The sequence below is a fragment of the Piliocolobus tephrosceles genome, chromosome 8 (genome assembly GCF_002776525.5).
Source record: "Piliocolobus tephrosceles isolate RC106 chromosome 8, ASM277652v3, whole genome shotgun sequence".
Lineage (NCBI taxonomy): Eukaryota > Metazoa > Chordata > Mammalia > Primates > Cercopithecidae > Piliocolobus > Piliocolobus tephrosceles.
Window position 1 is genome coordinate 137,842,837 of NC_045441.1, and position 14,556 is coordinate 137,857,392.

The window sequence follows — 14,556 nt, forward strand, 5'->3', positions numbered from 1 at the left end:
CACCCTTGCCACTTTTCAGCCACAATTAGGAGCAGCTGAGTGACACGGGCGGTGTGGGGTGAGGACGGTGATGGCTCATCTCAAACAAGCCCCTGCGATGAAATGAAGCTCAGGTCTCAAACGCCCTGCAACCCTTATGGCACAGAACCACCTCTACACAAGGGCCAGTCCAGAGGAGCACCCACCCCAGCAGAAGTGCTCAGGGGAGACCTCTGAAGCCCCTCAGCCTAGATCAGGACAATCCAGACCCCTCTGTGTCCGGCAGGATCGGGGGGCTACCTGCCAGGCCTCTGCCCAGTTTTAGCTACACCCGGCTCGTGCCCCACCCCGAGGCTCCCAGCACAGACCAGATGTTTTCTTACGTGGTTCTTAATGTTCATTTTTAATCGTTTTATTCCATTGCGACAGACTACTCTATCCTTTCTACCCCCCCACCGTATCTGCGTTTGGATCTGGGGTCCTTTCTGCTCCGGCACTGCGGCTCTCAAGAGGTGGAGCTGCCATATGGGGGGGCCTCTCCCTGGAGCTGAGCCCACCCTGGGGGACCCTGTACCATGCCCCTTTGCCCTCGGCCCTTGGTTTGCAGGGAGGCCACCTGGCGATGCCCAGCCTGAAATGGCACCCCTGGCAGGGTCGCTCAGTGGCAGCTCTCACTTTGTGCCGAAACAGGAAGCGATCAGAAACACATACCGGAAGTCAAATCTCCTACGCTGACAATTTCTCAGACAACGAAAAAGCAAAGAGCAAAATCAACATGATTTGACAAAGGAATTTTAAACCTTAAATTAAAAAAAAACATTTTCACACAGAATTATCTGCTTTGAGAAATAAAGAAATTAGAAGGTGTAAAAAAAAAAAATTTCGAACCCCAAATAATGATAAAAATAGATGTTTCCTCTATAAAAATCTGGACTAAACTATTCAGTCATTCATGGTTATTCAGTATTCAGAGCATGAGGTGAAATACCAAAGTATAAAAAACTAAAGAAAAAAAAAGGAATCTGACATACTGCCGTCTGTTGCCAGCCTCGGCGTGGGCGCCCTGACCACGGGCCACGCAGGGCCTCTGCTTCCTCCCACCCTCCGCAGACCTCAGGCCTTCAAAGCTCTTCCTTGGTCCTGCTCAGTTTTGTGGCATGTTCTTCTATAAACTTGCTCAAATGCTCCAGATCTCTGTCTCCACCCTCAAATTTCACTGGGTTCTTTTTGTCCCCACTGGGGGCAAAGTAGATGGTGGGGAAGCCCTCCACCTTATAGCGGTCGCTGGGGACGTCGTTGGCAGTGGCATCCATCTTGGCAATGACCAGGCCCTTCTGGCCCTTGTACTTCTTGGCCAGGCTGCTGTACACGGGCTCCAGCTGCTTGCAATGCCCGCACCATGGCGCGTAGAACTCGATGAGGACGTCCTTCTTGGGGTCCATCACAATAGAGTCGAAAGTCTTTCCCACAACAACCTTGACGGGTCCCTTGTTGTTCTTGGGCACTGGCTGGGATTTGATGACTGGCTTCAGTTTTCCTGATAAGGAAAAGCAAGGCGGGGAGGGGGCGTCAGTGCTGAAAAGGCCAAAGATTCTGGGGGCTCTCTCTGGACCACGAAGTGAGGCTCGTGTGGCCACCAGAGGGGCCAGTCACACAACAAGAGCCTCGTCTCCAAATGCCCCATCCCCCAAAGGGCAGTTTATTTCTCTGGTGAGCCGCTACGTTCTACTCTCTACTCCTCTACTCTCTCTGTCCCTGCAAAGGCCAGAGAGGCTGCAGGTGGCTCCAGCCCAGGCCTAATGGGCCACTGGGTCCTGTCGGAAGACCATCACAAGAGTCGCTGCCCAGGCAGAGGGTTCCTGTGAGCACTGCCACTGAGGGCCCAGGAGCCATGGTGGAGAAGTGCCAGGACAACTCACAGACATCGGACCAGCATGGTCTGCCCACAACGTGGCCAGCGCTGGGGACCTGGGGCCATGTGCTCAGCCAAGATCAATAGGCTCTATTTAAAGCCGCACAGCAAGGTGGCTGAGGGTGAAGAAGCTCTAAGTCAGGCTCTGAAGCCACAAGGGGTGTTCAGCGCACCCAGACTTTGCCCTGTCTACACTCCACATTCAGATGCCCTCTCTGCACACCCCAGCCTTAGTCCGGAATTTTAGCACATTGGCGCCGAAAATGTGATAAGGCTGCTGAGTGATGCTAGATAAGCCCTGAGATGGACCCCAAATCTTGCTTTTGCTTTCAAAGTAAACACTGGGGCCGGGCGCGGTGGCTCAAGCCTGTAATCCCAGCACTTTGGGAGGCCGAGATGGGCGGATCACGAGGTCAGGAGATCGAGACCATCCTGGCTAACACGGCAAAACCCCGTCTCTACTAAAAAATACAAAAAACTAGCCAGGCGAGGTGGCGGGCACCTGTAATCCCAGCTACTCAGGAGGCGGAGGCAGGAGAATGGCGTGAACCCGGGAAGCAGAGCTTGCAGTGAGCCGAGATCGTGCCACTGTACTCCAGCCTGGGCGACAGAGCGAGACTCCGTCTCAAAAAAAATAAATAAATAAAACAAAGTAAACACTGGGAGAAGTGCCGAGAAGAAAATAATAATACTTGCAAATGTTCCTTCTTCGAAGCTGTTCTGGTGCCTTGGAGTTTGGGGTCACAGTCGACCTTTCTCTGGACGAGAAGTCAGAGGGTCCCTCGGGGGTGAGAGGGGGCTGCTGGCTGACTTAGGGGGGTGTCATGCCCATGGCCAGAGCACCAGATGCCCCATGAGCTGTCTGCATTCTGTATGAGGAGCACAGCAGCTGATGGGACAGGCTCACCTTTTTTGAAAGCAGTGACAAACTCGCGGAGGGTGTCGGAGTCAAACTCCTCCGGCTCCATGGCGAACTTCTTCCCGCTCTCGTCCAGGATGGCGGCGTTGACATCCTCCCCGCTCTCGCTGAGCCCCAGGTCCTTCACCTCCCCAGCATAGTCCTCCTCGTCCGCAATGGCAAAGGTGTACTCAGGGAAGTCCTTGGCCACCTCTAGGACTTTGCTCCGCCAAAACTGAGTTGCTGAAAGGGACCAAAGGCCGTAAGCCAGGAGGCCAACACAGATCAAGTCTCAGCTCAGACTCTGAGGTCAGGCTTCAGGTCCTGTCACTAATATTCCGACATTGCTCAAGCTCTGGATTTACCTCAATTGGAGGGAAACGCATTTCTGGAAGAGCCCCACTTATAACGGGGGGCCACGGCTGCAAGCCCAACAGGCCCGTGAGACCTGTGCCCAGGTGGCATGGCCACGCCTGCCTGGGTCAGGGGCTGGTCTAGTCCCAGCTCTGCAGCCTCTGAACTCCTCCAAGTCTCAGCTACCTCAACTCTAAGAGGGTTCTTGACCTGAATCTAAGCTCCCATCTTGCTTAAAAGGGAAGCCATCAATTAAACAATACTCCTGAGCCACCAATGTGCAAGGGCCCCAGGCTGGGATTTCTGAGTGAGCCATGTACATACAGCCACACCTCCCTCAACACTTCATCTTGCCTGAAAGAACGAGTCCCCCCCCATCCCCCAGCCCCGCAGGTCCTGGGGTCCCTCACCAGCTCTGTAATCAAAGCTGAAGTCCACACTGTAGTAGACAACCACCAGGGGGCGCCTGGTATAGCGCTTAGCCTCGTTTGATGCCTTGCGGTGGCCAACCAGGGGCAGGGCGTACTTCAGCACGAAGTCCTTGATGGCCGAGTCCTGGGTGGAGCCCTGATTCAAAGAGGGAACAGGTGAGAGGGCCCACCATCTCTCTGCCATTGTTCTTGAGTATAATGTTTGAGTGACTTCGGGGCAATGGAAACTTTGAAGGGATGAGTCTCAGGAGGCAAAACACCAGGAGGTTTGACCCCACTCAAGCGCAGCCTAGTCATTCCCTACTGTCTTTTGGGGCTCCCTTCTCTCCACTGAATGGTAGGTGGCTTCTTAGGAAAAGGCAAACAAACACCTTGGCCCTTTCCTTGGGCGTGTGGGCTCACTAACCCCAAAAAGAGACCACTCAAGGCAGGCCTGGCTCTTGGTGGACAGGAAGGGTTATCACAGACTGGGCTGTGTGGAACTTTCCACCTTCAGCTTGTGTGATCTTCATGCAGGGTGTCCTGAGGGCTCACACTTCACAAGGACTTGAGTCCCTCACAGACATCGCCCTCCAGGGGTGGGCACAGCAAGGTCAGCCACCTGCCAGAGGCTGTACAGCCAGCAAGTGGTGGGTGGACCTGTGAGCCCAAGGGCTCCCATGGGGATGGGGCACTCAGGGAGGGGGCCTTGTGTGGCACTGAAGGGCAGGAGGGCCCCGCTGGTGAGAAGGGAGAAGGCACCCAGGGAGGACGCGGCAGAGACTGAGGCAAGGCATGAGGCACAAAGAGGGTCTGGCATGACAACGCTGGAGGGTGGGATGTGCTGAAAAGGTGGGCAAGGAAGGCCTGGGAGGCCTTGCTAAAGCACAGATAATCCGACTATCTCCCAAGTGGCAGGAGGCTGTGGAGTCTTTAACTATGACACTGCGCTGCATGCACTTCACTCTGCAGGGAAACGCCAGAGGAACTGGGAGCAGCAGCAATGTGCCCGACAGACAAGACCACACAGGTCTTGAAGCGTCTACTGAAAGTCACAGAGCCCTTTCCTGGAACATGCACTCACACACAGAGCTGTGTGTGATTCTCGGGATCCATGGCCCCACAGGCTCATCAGGACCCCTCTTTGGGCCCCGGATCTTATCTCCGGATGGAAGGAAGTGAAGCTGGGGGGAGGGTCACAGATGCCACAGTGAGTCCAGGGAAGAGGAGCTGTCCTGAGCTTCAAGTTGGTAGAGAAACAGATGGGATGGACACGCAGACCTTGAGAAGGAGCGGCAGGACTAAAGACTGAGGAAGGAGACAGAGGATGTGGGGACCAGAAGGATTCAGGGTGGTTCTCTCCAAGGTACTGCCAGGTTCTGGTGCAGGACCCTGGGATTCCTGTCCTGTCACATCCCTTCCTCCAGGTCCCATGACACCCACAGCCCAAACAGCCAGGGTCCTGACACTATGGGCCAGTAGGACCTGGAAAGGCCCCTGTACCCTAATCTCAGCTCTGCTTCCCACCAGGAGCTGTGAGGTCCAGGGTGGGGGACAGAGCTCACTTATCTGCAGCCCAATCTCTGTTAAACAAAAGCTTCAAACTCGACATCTAGGATCCTTGCAAATCTGAGATCTACTCACTGAAGTGCAGGGCCCCTTCTAAAGCACTCAGAAGGCTGAACTGGCCCCAGGTTCCCCTTGGGCTGGGAACTCCCGCTGTCCCTCTAGGATTGAGAGTGTCACACTCTAGGAGGATGAAGTGCAGGGGTGCAGTAATGGGAAAAAAAAGGCAAAATCCACCCGCCAAGCTCAACAGCTCCCTCTGGTGAACAGAAAGGGCTGCTGTCCCTTTGTAGCCCCCAGGCTGAGCAGCCCCAAAAAACACGACTTGGCCTCAACAGAGCACCACCTGCTGGCCCAGGCCAAACCTACAGTGGAACAGACGCTGGAGGGAGACTGGTGATTGCCTGCCAGGAGGGACGAAGGGTGGCAGCAACTGTTCTGGCAAAACCAAGTGCAGTTCTGCCAGGCCCCAGGACCTGCCAGGTGTGCGGGAGCCCCAGCCCTGTCCCTCCGGCAAACGCAGACCACAGGCTGCCTGCAGAAAACCTGTGGGGTGGGGAGAAGGGGCTGGAAAAGGAGTTCCAGACCCTGCAGACAAGAGCGAAACCTCCACATTTGAAACCTCAGAGGTGACTCAAAGCAGAGTCCTCACGCCTGCTGGGTGCCCGGGGCTGGCATGGTAGAGGGGTCTGCTTACCTGGACGTCCATCACGTGGCTCCGGGGCTCATACTTGGACTGGAATTTCTCAGGCTGCATTACAACCAACTGCCCCTGGGAGACTTTCAAGAACTTTGCAATTTCTGTGCTGAAAGCATGGTGAAATTTGTAATCTTCTCTCAGGTTGTTAGCTGAAACGTTAACAGAGTAAGATGTAATTTTGAAAACTGCCTAAATGTCTGAGTTTTAATTCGTTACCCACATCAGCCAAAGCAAATGTTCTGAAAATGACCACTGGAGGCTGGGCGTGGTGGCTCACACCTGTAATCCTAGCACACTTTGGGAGGCCCAGGCAGGTGGACCACTTGAGGTTAGCAGTTCAAGACCAGCCTGGCCAACATGGTGACACCCTGTCTCTACCAAAAATACAAACATTAGCCAGGTGTGGTGGTGCAAGCCTGTAGTCCCAACTACTTGGGAGGTTAAGGCACAAGAATTGCTTGAACTGTAGTGAGCTGAGATCACGCCACTGTACTTTTAGCCTGGGTGACAGAGCGAGACTGTCTCAAAAAAAATAAAGAAAGAAAAGAAAAAAAAATCACCACCAAAAATTGTGTGGATTCCTATAACTTAAACACTTGAAAGGAGGTTTGTTTTTAAAAACTCGGCACAGATATAATGTCTAAATCCTGGCTGGGCACGGTGGCTCACGCCTGTGATCTCAGCACTTTGTGAGGCTCAGGCAGGAGGACTGCTTAAGCCCAGGAATTAGTTCATTTATTATTTACTTGAGACAGGGTCTTGCTCTGTTGCCCAGGTTGGAGTGAAGTGGCGTGATTTCAGTTCACTGCAATCTCCGTCTCCCAGGTTCAAGCCAATTCTCCTTCCTGCCTCAGACTCCAGGGTAGCTGGGACTACAGTCATATGCCACCATACCTGGCTATGTTATGTAATTTTAGTAGAGTCAGGGTTTCACCATGTTGGCCAGGCTGGTCTCGAACTCCTGACCTCAACTGATCCGCCTGTCTTGACCTCCCAAACTGCTGGGATTATAGGCATGAGCCACCGTGCTCGGCCAAGCCCAAGAGTTTAAGACCAGTCTGGGCAACATGGTGAGACCCCATCTCTATAAAGATAAAATAACAACAACAAAAGCCGGTAAAGTTCACTGAAAAACAGCTAATTTGCCAGGAGCTGCTGTTGACTGATGTCTGTAAGCAGCACGGATTCTTTGGCAGGCGGAATGTTCTGGAGCCTACATAAGCAGCACACAGTCCTATATCCCTATGTTGAGTTTTCACCTCCAGCACCCTTCATGGAGGTTTAAATCTCCCTTCCTCGAGTTGGTGGGCCGCCTGTTTGTGGGCTGGAGCTCCGAATGAAGTTCTTTGGCTAAAGATACTTTTACTGAAATCTGTGAAAATGCGTGATGAAACCCCACGGTCTGAGGGCACCCTTCCGCAGAGCTGGGCACACGTTCTAAGAAGGACTAGAGTGAGTAGTTTCAGCTCTAAGGACCACATGGCCTGTCCCAACTGCTTAACTCCACTGCTGCAGTGTGAAAGCAGCCAGACAGGGCGTGAACACAGCGGTGTTCCAATGAGATGTCACCTGCAAAGACAGGCCATGGCCAGAATGGGTGTGTGGGCCACAGTGTCAACCCCTACCCTAGATCCTACAGGTAAACGCACCTTCAGTCCCTCCCCATTCTCCTCCCCAAGGCATCCTAACTCATCCTGAGCTGATTTTGAGATTTAAACACTGGGTGTCACCCTACCCTTGAAGAGCTCTTGCTCTAGAGGTTTGTGACTCCCAACTGGGTTATAAGACACATGTGGCTGAGATGGCAAACCATGTTTTTGGGAGGGCAGGGGATGGGAGCAGCCTGGATAAGCTTGTGGCTTTCAAGAGTCAGATGGACTTAGATAATGACAGTTTTGTGACCTACTAACTGTGTAGCTTTAGGCTTGTTAGTTATTAGCCTTCCGAGCCACAGGTCCTTCTCTGTAAAACAGGGGCATTAAAATCCACTAAATAAGGCCACATGGGCTGGGTGCTATGGTTCACATCTGTAATCCCAACACTGTGGGAGGCCAAGGCAGGAGGATCACTTGAGCCCAGGAGTTCGAGACCAGCTGGGCAACATGGCAAAACCTTGTCTCCACAAAAAAAAATTAGCTGGATGTGGTGGCGCTCACCAGTAGTCCCAGCTACTTGGGAGGCTGAGGTGGGAAAATCACCTGAGCCTGGGGAGGTCAAGCCTGCAGTGAGCTGAGATCACACCACTGCAGTCCAGCCTGGGCAACCGGAGACAGACCCCGGTCTCAAAATGAATAAATAAATATCTAGATGGCGTCTGTTCTAAGCCTCCAGGTGTCCCAGGGATTTGTTGTCAGTTGGCTTCAGGCAGACACAGACCTGCATCAAGAACTTCACTTCCTGCCCACCCCAGGACCACAGACCCTTTCATCCCACAGCCGCCCCTCACTGCTCCAGCCCCGCCAACCTGTCTGTAGAACATCTTGTGTCCCTGGGGCTACCCTCTCTCTTATCAGCAGGCAGACATAGCAGGCCCAGTGACTCTTGCCCCATCTGCAGCCCTAACCCTGCCCAAGCCAAATCACAGACGCTGACTCCTAGGAATGTGGTGCCAGGCCCGCCTGGGACCCACTGCACCGGAACCTGCATTTTAACAAATTCCCTGGGGATGTGAGTGCACATCAATGCATACAACTTACAGTCAGACTTGGGGCTAGGGACTCCCCTGCTGCCCATAACCCTGGGTGGATTGGGGTTTCCTTCTGGAAGTTTCTTCCTGACTAGTTAGGCGTGAATAACAAGGCCACCTAATTAACAGACGAAGGGAATTGAGCTCTACTGGTTTTATACATTAATCTGCACTTGACATATGCACAATTGTTATTGTGCAGCACAGAATTAGCACTGAGTAGCAAGCTGTGCGTTTGAAAAATTATAATTAGTTAGCACTTAGCCAAGCTGGTTTTGGTGGAGGGGGAAGAGGGTGGCACTCAGAAGACACTGATGAGGATGGTAAGGACCCTGAGTATACCTGTCCCCAGGCATCAGGAGCCAGACCAAGGCAGATGACGGATTTCAGGATGGGGCAACTGCCACCTGCCCCTACCCCCGCAGAACACTATTGCTGACAGCTGTTCACAGGCATTTCACTCCTCAGGCTAGCAAGACGAGCATTTATTATGTACTTAGCATCATCAGGCACGTTGCTAAGCACTTCATCCACATTACCTCAATTTAATAACCTCTCAGAAAAGACTACCACCTTGGGCAAGAGACCACCAGGCTAAGCCTGTGTCACAGTGATAATCACTGGAAGAGCCAGGCCTTGAAAGCTGGTTTGATTCAGAGTCTGGCACTTTATGGCCCAAAGACCTTCCCTCCAGCAGAAGGGCTCGGGCTCTGGAAGGCAGACATGGAGCTGGGACCGGTCTGACTGTGCCCCTCCCCTGCACTGAGGCCAGGAGGGCCACAGGGCACCCATCTCCAACCCCAGAATGGAAAGCTTATTCCCAGAGATGGCTCATCAAACCACCCCCTAATGGATGTCCCAGGAGCTTTCTGAAAAATTAGGCCAACCGCAGACCACCCAGGACACACACATTTTGTTCAGTCCAAAGGGCCACAACTCACCAGCATCCTGGTACTGCTGGTAGGCTGGGTCACTCTCTCCCTTAAAGACCCCGATGATGATGACATCGTCTCCATCCTTCAGGAACTCCTGGACTTGCTTCAGGGTCAGAATCTCCTTGGAGGGAGGCCCGGACTGCTCGATCATGTAGTCAACGATTCCTGGGAGCAGGGCACACACCTGAGCAGGGGCCCTCAGAACTGCCCACCTCCCATGGCCCATGCCTGCCAGCTCCCAGCACCTTCAAGGGCAGCTTCCTGTTAGGGAGTTTCCCTTCCCCACTGTAGTGGGAGAGAAGGGAGTGGCATACCGTATTTTTCTCGTGGGCCGTTGTAGTCAAAAGGCCTTCCTTTGCGGAAAATTTTCAGAGTGGGATAGCCAGAGACATCAAACCTCTTGGCCAGGTCTGTTTCAGCAGTGGCATCGACCTTTGCCAGCGGAATTGGAGGAGAACGCTTGTTGAGCTCCTTGGCGGCCTTCTCATACTCAGGGGCAAGTTTCTTGCAGTGTCCACACCTGCCAAGAGGAAACTGGTTTGTCAGGGGCTCATTCTAGTGTGGACTCACTTTCTAGCTAAATGAGCTGCAGAAACCCATCCTGTGCTCCCTAGTAAAGCGGCCACACCCAGTAAGCCTCCGAGTGCCTCCTAGACCCTCGGGCCCCTCAGGCACTACCGACAGACAGACACAAACTTCATCCCATGGCATTCACACATGGGGGGAGGGGCATGTGCACACATGCACAGGACACACTCAGACAGGATGTTAGGAACTGCGGCACAGGAAAACATGGGAAAGGCCAAGAGAAACACTGTCCTGAGGAAGAGGACTTTCTTGGCTGGGGAGTTGGGGGCCAGCAAAGATGTAAGTCACAGATGGCTTCAGAGAAGGAGTAGCAGTGGAGCTGTGATCCAAGGGACAGTGAGGAATTAGCCAGGAGTCCACAGGAGGTGGGGCGAAGAGAGGGTCGGCAGGTCCAGGTAACAGGAACAGAGGCATGGAGAACAGAAGAGCATCACAAACTCTCACTGACACAGACCACCCAGGGAGGAGATGAGGAAGAGTCCCCTGGAGTCAGTATTGCGTCACCTAGCCCACTGCCCACAAGAACTGGCCAGGCACAGAGGCTCACTCCTGTAAATCCAGCACTTTGGGAGGCCGAAGCGGGCGGATCACCTGAAGTCAGGAGTTTGAGACCAGCCTGGCCAACATGGCAAAACCCCATCACTACTAAAAATACAGAAATTAGCCGGGCGTGGTGGTGGACACCTGTAATCTCAGCTACTCGGGAGGCTGAGATAGGAGTATCACTTGAACCCAGGAGGCGGAGGTTGCAGTGAGCCAAGATCGCACTACTGCACTCCAGCCTGAGTGACAGAGCAAGACTCCGTCTCAAAAAAGAACCAACATCCCACACCTGGCTGGGGCCTGGCACTCAGGAGGCTCTCAGTCCTGAGTTAAGATAAAACACTATCCTATCAAAGTCCTTAGGACACCCAAATAAATTAAACAGTGCATCCTGCAACTTCAAAACCATTTGCTGGCCGGCACAGTGGCTCACTCCTGTAATCCCAGTGCTTCCGAAGATGAGGCACGAGGGCTGCTTGAGGCCAGGAGTTCAAGACCAGCTGAGGTAACATAGTGAGACTTCATCTCTAAAAATATTTTGTATATTAGCCAGGCATGGTGGCACGCACCTGTGGTCCCAGCTACTAGGGAGGCTGAAGCAGGACAACTGTGCCCAGGAGTTCAAGGCTGTAGTGAACTATGATGGCGCCACTGTACTCCAGCCCAGGTGACAAAGCAAGGCCTTATCCCAAAAGAAACCTCAGAAAACAAAACAAAAAAACAAACAACCTCCCGCCACAAACACAAAAACACATCAAAAGACCAAAAAACTGTTTGTGAATCAATGGATAATTATCTTCTGAGGCATCATCACCCAGATCAGGGAGATCGCACTACACTCGCTGAATGTGAGCTGTGCAGCAGTCGGCTCAATCTGGCTCCTGAGCGAGCCACAAAGCAACCCGCAAGTTAGATGGGCAGCTGCCACTCTCCCTCTTATACCTCCCACCCATCAGGTCGGTCAGGGCCTCATGTGTAGCAAAACAAGGGTCTGTGTCTCTCCGGCATCGCAGAGGGGTTAGGAGGGTGCCCCACGTGTCCCAGACGCTTCCCTCCTTCTCTGGCAGATCATTTCCTTCTCTAACCACCCACCTGACTTCACTTTTCATCTGCACATCCAACAACTCCCAGGTTTCTGCTGCAGAATCCGTGGCCTCAGGTTTGGGCTTATCCAGGCATTGCCTGGAACAAGGGTGTCCTGGTCCCAAACCTGAGCCCACTATGCAGAAGGTGTGACCTGCCCCCTGCCTGTGCATCAGCCATGGCCTCCACCTGCTGGTTCTAGGCCCAAAAGCTTCCTCTGCTTACTGACTCTCCAGGACTCAATACAGAACACACCCATCTGAGGCGGTTCTTGCTGGCCTGATAGTCAGACATACCAGCACTGCTCAAGAATCAGAATCACAGCTGACCCACCACAAAATCATCAAGACAGACGGTACCCTGGGCCGTCTCCTGGGAAGGCAGATGGTCTCTCCGGGAGCTAGGCTCCCCTCTGCCTTGAGAGCCGTCTTTCTTCTGCTCTGCTCTGTACTGACTGCTCTGGGCTTATCCATGCACCTGGTTGTGCATCCCTCCTCTCCCCTCCCCACGGAGCAGCCACCTCAGTTCCCCAAGCTGGCAGCTCAGACCAGCCACTGTACTTGCTCCCACTCCAACCACCTTTCTTTCTGTTATCTTCTTTCCTTTGGGCCCCTCCCACCCAAGAATGGACTACTTGGCAGCTCCTTCCACATCCACTCCCAACAGCTCCCTTATATCCACGCTTCTTCCAGAACACCTGGACCTCAACCCTGGCCTACAACTTGTGCCCACCTTGCTCCTCTGCTGTTCCTGCCTCACGGGCAGGGGCCTGCCGTCTGCACCCGCCACCCTGCACCTAGTGCACAGCACGGTACCGAATATGGGAAGGGCCTGACACCACCTTACCATGGGGCATAGAACTCCACCAGAATGATATCTGCATCATTCACAACTTCATCAAAGTTCTCTTTGGTCAACACAAGCGTGACTTCTGGTGGAGGCGTCCAGTCGGGCTGGGAGACTTCTCTGACCTTGGCAACAATTTCTGAAAGAAACCAAGTAAGACTGAGCAAACAAGGCCCAAACTGGCAGGCACTTCACCTCCCTCCAGAAGCAGACGAGGAGGGAGAAGAAAGCAAGCGTCGGGGCCCACAAGAACGGGAGGTGTCTGATTTCCTGAAACCTGGCTGCATCTCTGCAGTTTTGGGGACACAAGCCAGGAGTCAGAAGGTTCGCTGTTTCCCAACAATTGTCCATCACATTTCCACAGACTGCAGACTTCTCCAGATGAGGCCTAAGACTTACTGATGATTGAGACTTCCTTTACCATCACGCTATGGTACTAACTTCATGCAAACTTTTGATTATATATGCCTATGGATATCATTTTGGGGCATCTCATTCACATCTAATGTTACTATATTACATACATCATAAGATGTATGCAAAAAAAAAAAAAAAGGAAAAATTTACAAGAGGAGCGCCCATTGCTCAAGATGCAGTGGCATTACCTGAGAAAGCTTTTAATAAATGCCCATCTGTAAGCCTCATTCCCCAGAAATGGATTCCAGGGCTGGAGTGGAACAACAAATTCGTACAAAAATGTGCCAAGCAGTTCTTAGGACGAGTGGTTGCAAACTGTCACTCTTTTTCCCTACTGTAGAATCTACCAAGGAGCCAAATTTAGAACCACTCCTGCAAAGCTGCAGTCTTCAAACCGAAAGGTGCACAAGCACCTCCTCTGTGCATTCACAGCACAAGTGTCTGTCCCCTGCCCCCAGCCCACACCCAGGGGTCCTGAGGCACTTAACACGGAGGAGGCCTGTTTATGAAAACATAGTATACGCTGCTCTAAAGTTTCCAAAACGGCCATGTCTCTCTCGCAGTCAAATGTTGGCCACAGACCCCCAAACACATATGCCTGTTTATTTTGCAACAATAGAAGTACTCAACTTTCAGGCCAGGAGTGGTGGCTTGCCTGTAATCCCAGAACTTTGGGAGACCAAGGTGGGTGGATCATGGGTGGTCAGGAGTTCAAGACCAGCCTGGCCGACACGGTGAAACCCTGTCTCTACTAAAAATACAAAAATTAGCCTTGCATGGTGGCACGTGCTTATAACCCCAGCTACTCAGGAGGCTGAGGCAGGAGAATCCACTTGAACCCTGGAGGCGGAGGTTGCAGTGAGCCAAGATTGCACCACTGCACACTCCAGCCTGGGGGACAAAGGGAGACTCCATCTTAAAAAAAAAAAAAAAGAAGTACTCAACTTTCAACTTGTTTTAGATTAAGTTCCTTATGTACTGATATGGTTAAGACATATTTGTTAAATAAGAACATGAAGATACAGGATAGTATTTGAGATATACTAATAACTGTAAAAATGAGAAAATCTCTCACACACGTACACACTCTTGCTTTTATGTATACAAAATATCTCCAAACAACACAGAAGAAACTTGTTACACTAGTACCTTCTTACAGGGGAGCTGGATCACCCAGGTTCAGGGAAGAAAGACATTCATTAATCTACCTCTCTGAATTACTAAGTTTATAAACGTATTACCTAGTCAACAGACAAACTGTGACACTAAATATCAACAGAAGTGACTCCATTTTCTTTGTATATCCCATAATGAGTACCACTGCCTAAAGGAGTAGAGGATAGCCTCTCACACCATCTCAGAGATACGATCTCAGAGTAGAGGAGAGACTCTTACACCATCTCAGAGATGTGATCTCCGATCACATCCAACTGACACCACACTCCACAAATGAGATGCCAAGGCCTGGCAAGGGGGAGGCGCTCGTCCAGAACACAGGCCTATCTTATGTCTGTAAGGACTGGAAACCTATTCAACGCTCTTTCCTCTACTCCACACTGGGAATGGAAAATGCAGCATCTTTTTTTTTTTCTTTTTTTTTTCCGCCAGTGATTAAGAGAGATTTGCCCTTGCTGAAGGA

General features: G+C 52.1%; 1 protein-coding gene across 2 annotated transcripts in view; it reads right to left on the reverse strand.

The window, feature by feature from the left end:
• Positions 1-360: 360 nt before the first annotated feature.
• The window catches only part of PDIA4 (protein disulfide isomerase family A member 4), a 28,030-nt gene continuing 13,834 nt past the window's right edge, over positions 361-14,556 (reverse strand). Inside the window, exons 4-10 of one of the 2 annotated variants that reach the window (XM_031936085.1) lie at positions 12,501-12,639; positions 9,838-9,974; positions 9,447-9,605; positions 5,817-5,968; positions 3,554-3,710; positions 2,799-3,032; positions 361-1,516 (exon numbers count right to left, since the gene is read on the reverse strand). In XM_031936085.1, coding sequence (XP_031791945.1) covers positions 1,101-1,516; positions 2,799-3,032; positions 3,554-3,710; positions 5,817-5,968; positions 9,447-9,605; positions 9,838-9,974; positions 12,501-12,639 — 1,394 coding nt within the window. In that variant the 3' untranslated portion in view covers positions 361-1,100. Of the gene's footprint in view, positions 1,517-2,798; positions 3,033-3,553; positions 3,711-5,816; positions 5,969-9,446; positions 9,606-9,754; positions 9,975-12,500; positions 12,640-14,556 lie in introns of both variants that reach the window. The other variant, XM_023225473.3, reaches the window with a different exon arrangement.